The 16,621-nt window shown below is 44.8% G+C and overlaps 1 protein-coding gene across 13 annotated transcripts in view; it reads left to right on the forward strand.

Annotated features, from left to right (window-relative positions):
- Positions 1-16,621, forward strand: part of Cadps (calcium dependent secretion activator) — a 456,343-nt gene that overhangs the window by 394,905 nt on the left and 44,817 nt on the right. For all 13 annotated transcript variants that reach the window (XM_059274214.1, XM_059274212.1, XM_059274215.1 and 10 more), the window contains one exon: positions 15,740-15,772. In XM_059274214.1, the coding sequence (XP_059130197.1) occupies positions 15,740-15,772 (33 nt within the window). The remainder of the gene's footprint in view (positions 1-15,739; positions 15,773-16,621) is intronic.

The following is a 16,621-nucleotide window of genomic DNA, read 5'->3' on the forward strand; positions in this document are numbered from 1 at the left end:
TTTTTTTTAATTAAGAATTTACTATCAAACCCATCAGAAGAGGAATGCTAAATAAATACACCAAAATGGGCCATGGGGTGCAGCCACAATTAGGAAGGTGGAACGGGTACTAGAGGTTTGGAAGCACAGAAACTTTCTACCCACCCCGTTTGTCAGAGGGATGGAGACCAGAAAAGTCAAGCACACTGCATGGCCCCCTAGTCACAGAAAACTCCTGTCTCTTTACCTGAGAAGAGGAAAGCATGAAGGAAAATCTCCATTGTGCAACACACCTAACTGAGCATGGCCGTGCTGATGTAATGACTCACAGCCTGAGGACTGGGGACACCGTTCAGTCAGTAGTGCTGGCTACACACATGTGAGACCCTCATTTCAATCTCCAGTACCCATGGAAAAGCCCGGGGTGGTGCCATGTGCTTCTCAGCCCTGGTGAGAGACATCTCTGAGGTTCATTGACCAGCCAGCCTAGCTAACCAGTGAACTCCAGGTCCCAGTGAGCCGGCTCAAAACAAGAAGGTTAGCTTCCAAGGAGCAGCACTTGAAGTTGACCTCTGGCACATGCCATCAACACACACACTGTCCGTCAAGTTCAATGCAGGAAGCCTAGAGAGAAGTGAAACATGGGGGCAATAGTGACCCCATCATTCAAAGGTGACTGTAAACAGGAGCTCAGTGAAACCACTGACCTAGGGTGCTCAGAGGGCAGAAAGTTTGGGGAGTAAACCACCAAGCCTGTCTTTTGGGGATGGGGTTGGGGGCTAAATGGCAAAAAAGCAGGCGGATTTTATATGACAGTCAGCAGGGTGGAGTCTTTGAGCTGAAAAGGGAACTAGATACCCTGAGGGAGGTAGTTGGCTTTTAAGGAGAAATTAAGGTAGATTCCTGGTAAACAGAACTCTGCCTTACAAGAATCCTGAAGAATGCTGAATTTATGCTTGTTTACCCAAGAACAGCCCTTCTGTTTCCTCAGAGTCCTTTGTTTAGGACATTGTCACCAGCCCTGCCATTTTGGGGGCCCACTTAGGACCTGACAGTTACTATTCAGTGATATCAGCAGAGTCTTCGCCCACTCAGAACCATGGTTGTGCTGAAGCTGGGCACAGGGCAAGGCATGGCACAGGCCCTCTTGGAGTTCGAGACCTAGTCAACTTCTTCTTGTTGAGGGATGTTAAAGGGGAAAGCAAAACCCATAAATGGCAGGGCCAGGCCGTGTTCCCATTCTAGTCAACACAAGTAGCCTCCATGCTTGCTTCGAAAGTCTACATAATTACAACTCACAGCTCTGAGTTTCTAAAATGCAAGTGTGTCAGCTAAATAAACAAACTGTGAAGCTGTACAGTGTGACCTTTAGGAGAGCAAGCCAGGTAGGTCAGCTCCTGCTGTAACTAGCTGTGGGTCTTCTAAGGAAGTCCCTTCACCTCCCTGAGCCTGCTTTCTTCTTGTCTGTGTGATGTTCATCAAGCTCAGCCTCAACCAGGATAGACTGAGTGGACAAGGACGCTCACATCCTTCAGGCTGAGTAGCATGGAGAGAAGCTGGGTCTAAAGGAGTCCTTGAGTCTTGTCAAATTGATGTCTGACAAGGGAGGGAAACTGGAAGGAAAAATGGGTCTGCTTGGCTCAGGCATCTGTTCAGAATCTCCCTGGGGGGTGAGGAGGGTTGAGAACATATTCTCCCTAGATGTATTCTCTGAGCACAGCACCCCGGCAATGGAGACAGAATCATTCTCCTGCAAATAAGGCTACAGCTCCTGAGCAGGATGTGGAATAGGGTGCTTCTGCTTTAGTAGAGATAGTTGCCCACCTCCTGCCCAACTCCCCCTCAGTGCGGGGTGTTGGCATAGTCTGTGGAAGCATTGTCACCCTCACCCTCACTCTAGTAGTTGACTTAGTTCAGGTTTCTGTTGCTGTAACAAAACACCATGACCGAAAGGCACACTGGGGCGGACAATGTTTATCTGGCTTACACTTCTGTAAGTATAAAGAAGTCAGGACAGGACCTCAAACGAGGCAGGAACCTAGAGGCAGGAGCTGATGTAGAGGTCATGCAAGTGCTGCTGGCTGGCTTGTTCCTCGTGGGTTGCTCAACCTGCTTTCTTACAGAAGCCAGGATCACCAGCCCAGGGATAGCAATCATTAAGAAAATGCTGTACAGCCTTGCCTACAACTCAGTCTTATGGAGGCATTTTCTTAATTGAGGTTCCCTCTTCTCAGATGACTTTAGCTATGTCAAGTAGACATAAAACTAGCCAGCACGATAGTTAAATCATAGCCAATGCTTAAGAACATGCACAGAAACCAAGTATTCCCTGATAGCCCTGCAACCAGGGCTCAATATTCTTGTGTACAGATGCTTGGGGAGAAGCCAGAGAACTCTCCTACCTTCTCCTGGTCCTCTAGAGATCTGCAGTAGTCCTTGAGAGGCGTTTTAGAATATCCACCATAGTTACACAATTACTCAGGAAGTCTTGTTTGTGAGGGGTAAAAAATATAATGCCTTTTGCTAACCATAGTCATCATTTAACTTTACCTGCATGCTATAGCAAATGATCTTGAGGAAAACATAGAGTGGCCACAATGCTAACCATCACCCACAGATAAGGAAACGGGACTCAGAGAAGCAGTCCACACAGAAGTATGTAACGGTAGAGGAGCCTTGGCTGCCAAACCAAAGAAGCTGTAATCCCACCTCTTTTCTGTCCTGCCTGGATGTTCCATGGAACACCTTAGCTTCCTGAAACCCAAAATCAGGAAGCTCAGTCTCAAGAATGAAGGGTGTGAACTAGGCACCCAGGCAATATATAGGTAAATCTGTCGTATTTTCTACATTACCGTTATCCAGTATTAAGTTCATGACAAAACGGAAACTAATCGCTGTTCCCCAAAACACGTAGTAACTGAGAGAACAGGAGCAAAAGTTGACACGTAGCCAATATTCTGTTTTCTGTTATCTGAACTTTTCAAAACTGTAGTCTCCATTTGTAGGCCATTTAAGGAAACTTTATATGCATATAAAATGTTTCACTTTTTTCCTCAAGCAATTACTTTCCAAAAGTAATGGATCATTTTTTGTGTCACAAAAAGTGTCACAGTTCTCACATCTGTGAAAACAGCACTCATACATGGGCCTCTCCAATACACATGAAAAAAGGGGCCTTGTGAGTGTATGCATCCATGTAACCTTCTGAGGGAGTTTTCCCCTTTCAATTGTGGTAAGATATACATGACCAAATGCACTGTTTTCACTCTTTTGAAGTGTGCAGTTTGACTTTTGTGCTGTTAGTCAGGGATCACCTTTTCTAACTGCAAAGTCCTTTTCATCTTAAAGAACTCAGATCTGCACCCCTTTATGCCACATTCCGTTCCGTGCTCACATGGACTGGAGCACTTCACAATTGGCCCAGTCTGCCCTTGATCTTTGGCAAGCAGTAAAGACATTTCCTCCCCTCTGGTGGCACAGCTCTGGGAATCCATCCTGCTGTCTATGATTCCACACACATTTCCAGGATGGTGTTTTTCTCCAGTCCTCAAGAAGCATTGGGAGAGGTTTTCACTGTAATTGTCACTTGGCCCCAGGCAGGAGCCACTGAGGCTTGCTCAACTGCTCACCCGCACACACAGTCCCAGTACATCCCACCCACTCGCACATTCTGTTTCCCCCAAGCAGTCAGTCCCTCCGTTGGCACTCAGTACACATTCCTCTTCCCAAGACGTACTTCGAGCATCCAGACTAGGGCTGGGGGGTGGCCAAGTGTTGCTTTGCCTTCGTAGAGGGCACACGCTCCATCCAAGCCATGACTCCATTGAAAAGAGGCACCAAGAAAGTTACTTTTCAAAAAGAGAAAAACCTTCCCATAAAAAGCCCTTCTTTGCTATAGTGTTAACAGTTCTATGCTTGCTTTGTTTCTTAAACAATTCATCAGAAAAATTAATGTAAAAACATACCTCAAAAAATAGAATAGTGAGGCCAGCCTGTTAACTCTTTCTGTCAATCCTGAGAACTTGAGTTCAGACTTTAGAACACACACAGTGAAAGAAGCAAACTAATGGACTGCCACAAGTTGTCCTCTGACCTCCACACACCCACCATGGCACACATGCATGTATTCATGTACATACATACATAAATAAATGTAATAAAATTTTTGATGAAATCATATAGAAGCACTCAATTTCTCAATTAAAAAACATCTCTGGCCTGCCACTTACTCCCTAGCATTTTTATCAGAAGGGTCCATTAGAACCAACTCAAGGGGCTAGGTAAATGGCTCAGTGTGCAAAGTAACTATTGATTAAGCATGAGAACCTGAGTTTTGATCTCCAGCTCCCATGAAAAAGCTGGGTAAAGTCATGTACATCTGTAACTCCAGCATTGGGTGAGGAAGAGGTGGGAGGATCCCTGAGACTTGCTGGCTTGCTGGTTTTATCAAAATGACAGTCTCCAGGTTCAGTGAGAGACCCTGCCTCAAAAGATAAGGTGGAGCTTGATAGAGGAGGACACTGAGTATATCTCTGGCCTGTCCTACCCATGCATCACACACAGAGAGAAAGACAGAGACAGAGACACATAAAGATTTCTTTTAAATCCAATTTATTTACCTTATAGCTAACTACTACCCTTATGTGACTATTTCTTGGTTTGTTTTTTTGTTCTGTTTATGTGTTATGTGTTAAAACAGGGTGTTGACATTTAACCTAGTCTGGCCTTAGACTTGTGATCCTCCTGCCTAGACATGTGATACCACATCCCGTTTATGTGCGTATTCCTTGACAGGCCAACCTTAGCTATACCTGCTTCCTTGTTTCAGGCAGCTTTTCCTCACCTTACCACCCTCCCTCCCTCTTCTTCCTAGCAGTACTGTTTCCTCTTTGTAGCTTTGTAACTATAAATTATAGCTGTTGGCCTTTACTTCTTGCTTTCCCCACAAAATGAGATTGCTGACATCCAACCCCTTTCTTCCTGCTTCAGACTCTAACAGGGAGCAGAGTAGCACATCTCTCCATCCCTGTTCTTCAGTAACTATGTTCGTGAATGTCGTGAGTCAGAGCACTGACAAACCTTGTAATGACAAAAACATCTATCTGAGCTGTCCACAGTAGTCACTACCCATAGCTCACTGGGCTGAAATGTGACATGTGCACAAAAGTACTTTAAATGTTCACATTCAGATCATCACTGGAGCTGTTGAGTAGTACGGGCTAAGGGCAACCTCCATATCCAGAGCCTGCTTCCCCAGCAAAAATGAGACTGATAGCTGACACATCATTCTTCCTGTGCCCCAGGTCTGTTCTGAGGACTCAGCATCTCTGTGAGGAAATCAGTTGTTCCCATCTTGCAGATGAGAAGAATAAGATCCAGTAACCTGTCTCATGAGTAGTTGAACTAGAACTTGGCCACGTATATCCAATCCCGCTTATAAGCCTAGAATGCCTCAAATCCCAATGAGCCATCCCCACAAACCTTTTCTGTTCTGTTTATTCTGCTGCTCGGGGACAGGGTCATAGCTTCCCCCTAGCTGCCCAGGGAAGTACATATCACAGGGGTTATATTCAGTTATATGGCGTTCCTTCCCGTTTGTGCCCTAAAATGAAAGCCTGATGACTGGAAGCAAGGGAAGAATTTGGGCAAATGTAGGAAGTCTTGAAAAACTGGCAGCTGGGCTCCCTGCCCATTCGGGAAACTTGTTCCTTTGAGCTGGTAATTCCAGCAGCAGCAGGACATCCGCCAGCATGTCTCTACACTCACACCACCCTGAAGGCACTGCCCTTGCCTGACCTTGAAAGCTGAGCAGGGTGGGGCCTGAATAGCACTGGGATGGAAGAACAGCTAGTATGTGATGAGAGTTCACCATGTCCCTTTATGATCCTCTTTGAGCAATTCCCACAATAGCCCAAAGAGGTCAGATGAGCAGCTTGCATCTGGAGGGTTGCTAGGATAGTCAATGTGGTGGCTCCCGAGTGACACCCAAAACTCTGCCTGGCACAGGGAGAGTGTCTGACATGGGCAGCCTGGCTCTAATCCCTTTATGCTTCTGCCAAGTCTCCCTGCTGGTCATGCTTCATTGTCTGGTCCCTGTGTGGAAAGGTGCTTTTATTTATCTTGAACATGTTTTCTTCTTCTGATACCATAGTTTTTCCTAGACACTCATTTCCAGAATTTGTATGAATACTAAACTATTAATAATATTTTTTTACCCCTAGAGTATTTATAATCCTTTCAAGGTGTGAGAACTGCTTCCTGTCCCACATTCTTCCTAGAACCTGAGTCATATGCCCTCTAAGAGTCACATTTTTTAAAATCTGGAAGGAATCTAAAAAAACAATTAACCAGACCCTCATTAGAATAGCTAAGGAAATGAAGCCAACAGGCTAGGCAGCTAGCCAAAGCCTACCAAGTAGTTAATGGTCAGCATCGGATTGGAAATTGGTGTTTTCTAATTCTTTTCACACACTGAACTATCCTGCCCTTAAGTCTGTCCTAATCCACAAGTGAAAAAAATTCCTTCTATAAATCGGAACATAATGAGTTTTTTCTGACTTTGGGAGCCACATGGTCTCTGCCATGACCACTCAGCTCTGTCCTTTGAGCAATGGACAATGTGTAGATAAATGGACGGACACACACGTTTAAATAAAGCTTTACTTCTGGATGTTGAAATGTCAATTTCAACAGTTTTCATCTATCAAAATATATAATTCTTCTTTTTATTTTCTTTCAACTGCTTAAAAATATGAAAGCCATCTCAACTTATAGAACATTGAAAATCAGACAGTGGGTTGAATTTGTCCTATGGACCATAATTGGCCAATGGAACCCTATTTGGTATAGCCAACTCCCTTGCTGCTAACCATGAGTGAGTTAAACCATGATAATAATTTAGAAAGACAGTCTTAAGTTCTTACTGCACGCCAGGTGCTCTGCTAGCACTGTGTGTGATGCCAACCTGCAGAGTCTCATGAGCACTCTCAGAGGAAGACACTGTTCGTCCTCCTGTTTTGCAGTTTCAGATGAGATTATAGAAACCATGGAAGGCTGAATGATTCCCCAAGACTTTAGACCCAGTAATGAGGGCATTTTGCTGATCCTGCTGTACCCCTTATTATTGTAACTCTTGAGAATTGTTTACCCTTTCTGAGCCTTGGTATCCCAATCTGTGATTAATTGGACTAATTAGATATAAAGTGGCCTGGCCAGTGTTCTATGCACACATGCCCCTAGATACCACTGGTTGTTTGAATGAGATGCCTCTACATAGTCTTGAGTATTTGAATATCTGCTCCCCAGTCATTAACAGAGTTTGGTGGGCTTAGGAAGTATGGCATTACTTGAGGAAGTATGTCACAGACATACTTTGAGGTTTCAAAGGCCATATACCATTCCAAAACTCTGTCCTAGAGCATCAGCAGCTTCCCCACAGTGTCCTTCTGGGGAATACATGCAGTGGATTACGTTGAGGAAATATGAGAAAAGGTGGCACCTTACTCAATGGCTTAGCTATCTATTGTTACGTAGATAGCAACCCATGCCAGAACAGTTGGCTTAAAGTGATCTTTGCATCCAGAAATGGCTGTACACAGGTGCAATTCCAGCAACTGGGAAGTAGAGATGGGAAGACGGGGAGCTCATGACCATCCCTAACTACAAAGCAATCTGAGTCCAGCTTGGGCTACATTAGACCCTGTCTCAAAACAAAAACAAAACAGTTTTGTGGGTTTGAATTCTGAGGCAAGCTGGGGCAGGAAGCTATTTGGCTCTGTCACTGGGGTTGTACACTTGGCTGCATGTGGCATGTGGTAGCTGAGCTGAAGTGTCCTGGATGTCTGCTTATGCGATTTCTCTCTTCATGCAGCCTCCTTCCCCTAGTGAGAGGTCTCATCCTGCCAGGCTTTTCCATGTGATTTGAATTTCTCCACAGTGTGGTAGCCTTAGGATGGTCTCATTTCAATGGCACTGGCTTCAAGAGTGAAAACACAGAAGCCTTCATCAAGACTCCAATCAGAATGGACACTGCCATCTCTATGACATGCTATTGGTCAATGCTGATACAGGCCAACCTAGATTCATGGGGAATGCAGGAATAAACTCCAATTCTCAATGGAGGACCAGTGAGCATGGGGAGAGAGGAGCAGGACTGATGGCAGGAATCTTTCAAAACAAGTAACACCATGGGAACTAGACCTCAGGTCTATGATCCAACGTAAAGATCCCTTTGCATGGTCTGTGGTGACCTCTCTATGAGGTTATACCTGAGGATGAGAGCAGAGGGAAAGACCAGCATAACCTGTGGTGTGCCAGTGGAAAGGGGAAGATGCCAGGACTCTTTTCTTTCTGTGAGTTGGAAGCAGCAACCATATCCAAGCATATGATAATGTAAGGCCCCACCAACTAGCACACGTAACCAGTTGTTGCCCTGACTCTGTCCCCATTAATTCCATTAATGTTTTATATGAACTAAAGGGATTGATACAAGTAAAATGCTTGGAACCATGTCCTGCATGTGTCGGGCACATAAAAATAATCCCTCTCTTAGGCTGGGGAGATGGATCAGTCTATAAAATGTGGAGACCTGAGTTCAGATCCCCAGAACCTGTGTAAAAAGCCCAACATGATGTCTTGTTCCTACAAGCCCCAGCATAGTGAGATGGCATAGACAGGTAGATTCCTGCAAGCTCACAGGCCATCTAGCCTGGCTCACGTGATGAAGTTCCAGGCCAATGACAGACTTGTCTCAAACAAAAAGTTTAGGATATGCCTGAGGACCAACACCCAAAGTTGTCCTCTGTCCACCCTCACACACACACACACTATGCCCATGTGCCCATACATCCACATGTGCACTTATATGTGTGCACATTTTTAAAAATATATATCTTTTATTAATTAATAAACTATAGGACATATGCACACAAGCACATGTGCGAGGTGAGGCTGTGCTATTAATGTTGCTATTAGCTCTCTTCCTTTATCAGGGAGGAAATTGATGCTTAAAGAGATTAATTACCTGGCCCACTCTAGCAGGTAAAAGAACCAGATGGCTGCCTAGTCATCGGCCTCCTGACCCTCACTTTACATTAACAGGGACCCTAATTCTCTTATGTGTGGCAAAGACCAGTTCCTTTAGAACTCAGAGTTTAGAACTCCTCATTGTACTTTTTTTCCTTAATTGTCCTATCAGAATGCTCAAAAACTCACTTCTAGAAACTTGAAGAAACCTCTAACTTGAAGTAAAGAGTATCTTACTAAATTCTTTCCAATAGTTTTTTCTCCAGCCAACACTTCATGCCTAGTGGTGAGGAAAGAGAGAAGCTCTTGTTCCTTACAGGCTCTACTGTCTGGGACCATGGGACGGTGCAGGGAATAAGGAACTGCAGCCAAGCCCAAGTCCTGGGTTTGATTCCCAGAACCTCCATGGTAGGAAGAGAGAACTGACTCAGAAAGTTGTCCTCTGACTATACAAGCCCCATGACCCCATGTACATGCACACATACATACGTGTGCACTCTCTCTCACTCTCTCTCTCTCTCTCTCTCTCTCTCTCTCTCTCTCTCTCTCTCTCTCTCTCTCCCCCATGTCTCTTTGTGTCTCTGTGTTTGTCTCTCTCTCTTCAATCAATCAATCAATGTAATAAGAAGAAAATGGTGGATGAAAAAGTGAACTGCTAAGAGATAAGATTATTTTAGGGATGGAATTGCTATGACCATGTCACCATTTTATTGAACTGCCTTGACTTAATTCACGTCTTTAGGATTGCCTTGTTGCAGTGAGAAAAACAAGAAGGCATCAGACCCCGCAGCCAGCCCTTGAACTCTGTGTTGCTGGTTCTTTGAGGTGGGGGAATGCTCAGCAGTTCAAAGCACAGGCAGAGAAGGCGGCAAGGAGTTCTTACAAAGTCCAACAGGCAGGGGTGGAGTTCACTCACACAGGGAGTAAATCACTCCCTTGATTTGTTTTAAGAGACCATGGGGAGAAAGGAAAGCCTAGGCACTAACTAATGCGGTCATCTGCCTTCAGATTTCTTTTTTCTTCCATTTTTGAGTCTTGCCCACCAGATTTCTGTTTGAAAAAAAAAAGAGAGAGGGAGAGAGAGAAAAACCTAATCCACTTTTTTTGTCTGTGCATTGATTTAATAGTATCAAACCCTGAGGTCCTCATGGCCTGCACCTGGGTTGCTTTTTCCCCTAATGAAGCAGGAGAAGTGGTTTAAGCCCCTGCCGGGCTCCCTGTCAAAGCTACACAATGATTAACTCAGGTCCCCTTATTAGGAATGGGCTGAAGAAAATCCTTAGTCATCAGCATTGGTGAGTGTTCAATGAAAAGATTACCTTGGGCACCTGAAAAATAATGGAAGTGCTCAATAGAGGAACCATTAAGCCCGTCTACACACACTAAGTCAGGTGGAGCCTTGAGGTAATTAGCTGGGACATGGGAGGCAAAGAAACACTTTTGGACCTTCTGCCCTGCCCAAGTCAGTCCTGTGATTATTTAAACCCCTATGTATTTCCTGGAGAAGCACACACACGCACACATACGCACACACACGCGCGCACACACACACACACACAGGTTTTAAAAATTACTTGGGAAAAATACAGCTGAACAAGAGATCCAAAATGTAACTTCTGTGACTTCAAGTCCTATTGATTCTTCTCTTAGCCTTAGGGTTTTCAGCTGTATAATGGGAATGTTAATAGGGCCCCATTCAGAAGATTCATGTAGGGATCAAATACAGTATGCAATAACTTAAACTTACTGGTCAATACTAAACACTCAAAATTAGACTTTAACCTACAGTTATCAGTTGTTAGACGGCCTGCATTGTTGAGTATTGGAGAGACTGTGTGTTTGGACATCACTAAAGGAGTCCAGGAGTCATGAGCATGTGGCTTAGCATCACAGCCCCTGCTGTGGCCTTTGGTCTACAGTGACCTTCCTTGCAGGCTGTGAAAGGATGGGCGCCACCCTCACTTCCACAGCCTCCCTTGATTTAGATCTCCTTTTCTAGTCTCATTTCCCAGAACTGGCTCTGCCTAGGGGCCAGGGCCAGAGGGCTAAGGAATACTGCCAGAGAAGGGGATATGACATCCCATGAGAAGGCCTGGTCAGAAAGTCAAGTTCCAGAATTGTAGGGTCAGATAAAGACAAACTTCCTACCTCTCCTTTGAGGGTAAGTGAACCCCTGCTCAAAAGTGATGCACACCTGTATCTGAAGGCAAGTCCTTCTTCTTGCCTGTCACCTGTACCAACATGTGGGTGGGTTCCAGGAAAGGGACAATTGTTTCATGAAGCACATAACTGGGGCAGGGGCCTAAGAAAATACCTGGAGAACTTGGAAATGCTTAGATAGGCTTTAAGGAGGAACAGGATCCTGCTTGGGTCCTTCATCCTGGGAATCAGCTCAGATAATTGATGGTACCCCAGCTTCCTTTTTATAGCAAGATATTGCCACCATTTATAGTGTGGAGTGAAGCTACCACCAGCAGAGTGAGGAGCACTGGCTCTCTCTAGTAAGCCACTGTTCCCAGCAGGCCCAGTAACAATAGCTGCTCTTAGTACTATTAACGTGATTGGATGTACTTGGCTGGATCATCTCATTCAGTCTTTGGCGTCCCTTTGAGTAATGTTATTACTGCCCCATTTACAAAGGAAGCTCAAAGGTACCAAGGTAGAAAACAGGCTAAAAGCCAGACTTCTAACCCAGCCAGTCCTGAAGCCATACTCTTGGACACTGGGAAGGCTTCTTTTAAAGTTAAAAAAGAAAAGACATTAAATATATACACACTTGTACTCTTACACACACACACACACACACACACACACACACACACACGCTCACTTTTGATAACCACTGATGAAAAATTTCTTGAAGAAAGAAGTTTGTTTTGAAAGGAAATCTCTTTTCTCCATCAAAGAATATATATCATATATCATAGACAAAAGACTTGGCTAGACTGGGGGAACTGTCATTTATTTGATTCAGAGGCAGTTGCTGGTTCATTCTTGGACAATCGTATGTTTTTGTGTGTGTATGTATTCACTGGGGGTTGCACACAGAGGTTTCAGCTGAAGGCCAGAGGACAACCTCGGATGTTCTTACTTGGGCACTATCTACCCTATTTTGAGATAAAGTCTCATTATCAGTTGGCATGGAACTCATTGGTTGGCTAGGCTTGCTGACCAGTGAGACCCAGAGGTCCCTCTGTCTCCCCCTCTTTTTGACATGGGTTGTGGTGATCAAACTCAGCTCTTTGTGCTTGCAAGGCAAAAACTTTACCAAATCATCTCCAAAGCCAGCATCCTTGGATTCGGTGCAGATGACTCCAAAGTCCTAGGGGTTGGGAAGATCTGGTCATGTTTTTCTCCCCAAAGTGCAACTGTCTAAAGGCCTAAAACCAAAAAGAGCTGTGGTGCTTAAAGATCGTGCTACTGGCATTACACAGGAAAGGGGTTCTGGGGCCAGAGTCTAGATCCTGCTCCTGTTCCTTCTCAACCTTGATTTGGAAAAGAGAGAAGGGGATTGAGGAAAAGAAGGAAAGGGAGTTGTTGACCATTTCCTACCTCGTGAAGAGGCTAGAATGAGAGAAGGGAACAGCCTGGAGGCACTCCTCAGCCTGGTAAAATGACAGGTCTGCAGCATTATTCCTAGTGAGAGGGAGGACATGACTCCCAGAGATGACCAGTCTCTGCTGGGACTATGCTTGCTGGGAATGCCTTCTAGAGCCCCATAATTTTCTTCACTCACCCTGATTTAGTGTTTTGAAACTGCTATAATGAAGCTCCATCCTGCATGGAATCTCTTTCATCAACTACAAAAAGGTTCTAAATTTTAATACTTGCCCAAGCAAGTTGTCTTCTGTTTCACTTTCCTTCTAGACCTTCTAGACTTCTACCTCTAGTCTCCCTTTAGCTTTACCTTCAACATCTTTCTTAAAGGTTAATGGCCAGAACCCTAAATGATAATCTGTCTCCTTCCAAATAACAATAGAAGTACAATGCCCCCGCCACACACACAAGCTATTTTTTCTGTTTTAATGGGGATGAGGAAAAATCAGTACGACCTGGTAGATGGCCAGGTAAAGAATAAGTCAAGCTGAGCAGTGGTGGCGCATGCCTTTAATCCCAGCACTGGGGAGGCAGAGCCAGGCGGATCTCTGTGAGTTCGAGGCCAGCCTGGGCTACCAAGCGAGTTCCAGGAAAGGCACAAAGCTACACAGGGAAACCCTGTCTTGAAAAAACCAAAAAAAAAAAAAAAAAGAATAAGTTAAGCTAGGAGGTGATAGCACATACCTTTAATCCCAGCACTCAGGAGGTAGAGAAAGGTGGACCTCTATGAGTTCAAATCCAGTCTGGTCTTCAGAGCACGTCCAGGACAGACAGGACTACACAGTGAAATCCTGTCTAAAAAGCAAACAAAAAACAATAAGCCTAGAGCTGAGGAGACCGATGACCTTAGCTCACTCCCCAGAACCCATGTGAAAGCCAGGTTCAGCAACATCCTCCTATGGTCCCATACTGGAAAGCCACAGACAAGAGAGTTCTTGGGGCTTACCTGCCAGCCAGTCTAGGCAGATTGTTGAGCTCCGGGGTCAGTGAGGGACCCTGTCTCAAAAGGCAATTAAGTGGAGAGGGATCAACAAAGACACCTAGTGTTAACCTCTGGCCTATGCACGTGCACACATGCACACACACACAAAAAACTGGGCTGGACTGGAGGCTGGTGCAAGTATAAAGGTACATGAAGTTTTCATTCATGTCGCAAGCTTGCCTCATCTTCCCAAAGGAACAGAATTTGACTGGTGTCACTCTCTAGATTGGAACTGTGTGTTAGTGGTAAATGGAGAGTAGGCGTGTTTAAAGGTTGATCATTTCAGCTGTAGCAAAACTCCTACCAACTGCCAAGCATCAACTTGACAGAGCAAAGGAGGTGATTTCTCACTGAGAACAGCTCTTTTGCCAGCACCCGCTCTGACCACTGATGCTTCAGCTCCTAGGGCTTTCTCTTCCCTGAGCATTGAGAAGATGGGAAATTCCAGAGGGGTAGCCTGGGCTCATAGCACTGCACGAACATCTGGCTTCACTGCCTTGTGGCTGAGAACATGGACACATAAATCCCTTAAACCTGAGCCCATCAGGGTAATTTACAAAGTAGAAAATATCATCTAGTAATTTGGAGGTATTATTGTACATGGGGAAAATGGGGGATGGGGGCAGCAAACTACCTTTTTGCTTGATTTGTTAGATTTTGGAATAAGATTGGAATGGACAGATTTAGAGAAGGTAATCACTTTATGGAAGTCTCTTTATGGACCAATAGAAGGTTTCTTCTGCCAGCAGCCTTTACAAAGATTCAGCTCTAACCACCACTGTGTTGATCACAGCCGTGTTTCAGTCACGTCTGTTGAGTGCCTATTTCTCAGCCTCCCTGAAGCCGGCGCTGCTCCCTTCCCTCCAGTGTCTTTTCCAAGCCAGGAAGCAGTTTAATGGGGACAGCTGAGCAAGGCTGCGTTAGTCTTTGTTCCCATGACATTTTGTAGACGTCAGACACTGATATATATATATCCCAAATTATAATTGCAGCTGGTGTCACTAAAAGGCAAAGGGGTATGCTCCCAGAGAATCATTTAGGTGCTCAGACCTTATTACAGACAGGAAAGTGCATTGCCGCTCAGTAGCTGATGGATGTGTGTGCCCCCCACTTTAACCTTTACCACACAGTCTCATGTTTCCTCAGTGATCAGATGAGCAGTCCTACAGAGTAGGCAGTTGTCACTCTGTTCCAGAACTCTGGAGGCCAGCCTAGGGGACTTGGCAACTTCCCCTATGGCAAAAGCAACTTCTGACTCTCGAGGTGGACCTCTTTCCACCCCAGACATGCTCCTTGGGATTATCCTCAAACTCACCTGGGTGTAGATTTCCCAAGCACCTGGAACTCATCCAGGTTTGTTTATCAGTACTTTACTCCATTTGGTTTTATGCTTATGACAGCCCTGGACTTTGTGTGGATTCATGTCATGTCAGCAAGTGAACCAGTCATGGTTAGTATCTCCCTCTGTTTAGGCTCAGAGAGATGAAGTCACCAGTATGTCACGCAGCTTGCATATGGTAGCTGGATTTGAACCCAGGTCTGAGCCCACATGCCTGTTCCAGCACTATGTCACTCAAAAATGAATTTCATAACCATTCGCTACACTTTTCATATGGGTTTTTAGTGCCTAAACCCAAGGGGCATATAGCGACATTTATAGGGGCAGCCCTAAAAGTTCTGCTTGAAAACCTGTGGAAAACCATGCATGTCTTTCTAGCCTGAGGGACTCACCACATTCCTTCTACTTCAAAATCTGAACGATCAGATACCAAGCACAGAAGAATTCAGGACAACCTGCAGCCAAATTATGAAAACTCAAGGTACCAGGAATACTGACACTCTGGATTACTAACTTAAACTTGAGAGCCCTGAGAGCCCGCTGCCAGGTTTGACAGTCACCTGTCCCTTCCTTAAAGGCAGGGAGGGAAATGCTAAACTCCTCTACCAGCTCTATAACCTGAACCTGTAAAACTGCTCACTCTCCCTGAAACAGTGGTTGTAGCTTGAAAACATGTTGGAGGATTTTGCATTCTAATCCCCTTTTGGTTTTCCTGGTCAGCTCCGTGGACTGACATATCATCTGAACTCAGATAACAACTGAGCTGTAAACGGGCAACACAAACACTCGCCTTACGTTGTACTCTCTCTTCTCCTCAGGTGAAGGCAGCTTCCAAGTATGTGGACGTGCCTGTGAGTATCTGAACATCCATCACTGTATGTGTTTTAGTTGATTTTTCTGTTTTCCATGGGGTTTTGTTTTTTGGCTTACTTGTTTTGGTTTTTGGAGACAGGGTCGCACTCTGTACTCCTGGGTGGCCTAAAACTCCCTGTGTAGACCAGGCTGACTTGGAACTTGCAGAGACCCTCATGCGTCCATGCTGGCATTAAAAGCACACACCATATTTGGGCTTTGCTTTCACTCCTGAGTATCTGAGCATTGTATTTTGTTTGACTGCGTCAGTTTCTGTGCTTTGCTTTGCTTTCATGGTGGGTGCTAACTTCACGCCTTGCCCCTAGCTCTGTATTTCTAATGTGGACCATCAGAGACCAAGACCAATGAGAAGGAGGCATGGTTTCCTGTGTCGGGAAGGAAGGGCCAGTGTGAGGGTTGACCCAGTCCCCTCCTGCTTTTGTTCCCCCGGCTCCCTGTCACTCACAGTCCTTGTGCTTCTCCAGCACACACACCTTATGGCCCTGAGTTGGAAATCTCAACAAGGGTTCCAGTATTTTTTGATTTAAACAAATAAATTCTGAATTTGTTCATTTGGGGGTCAATCTGCAATTGTTTTAAGGTAAATTTACAAAACTGTTCATAATTAGTGCTAACCTCATTAATGAAAAGAGCCCTCAAAGTTCACAGAGAAGGCTCTTGAAGTTGCCCAAAATTTACATTTAAATTGAGGTTAAGTACTACACATGAATGCTAAAGTGTGGGATTACCTGAGATAAATCAGAAGACATTTATAGACGGACTTTGCCCTGCCTATTAGCAAAATAAAATTGGAGAGATTTTTAAATATATTCCAATAAAGGGGGGAA

Source organism: Peromyscus eremicus, chromosome 9 (genome assembly GCF_949786415.1).
Source record: "Peromyscus eremicus chromosome 9, PerEre_H2_v1, whole genome shotgun sequence".
In the NCBI taxonomy this organism is placed as follows: domain Eukaryota; kingdom Metazoa; phylum Chordata; class Mammalia; order Rodentia; family Cricetidae; genus Peromyscus; species Peromyscus eremicus.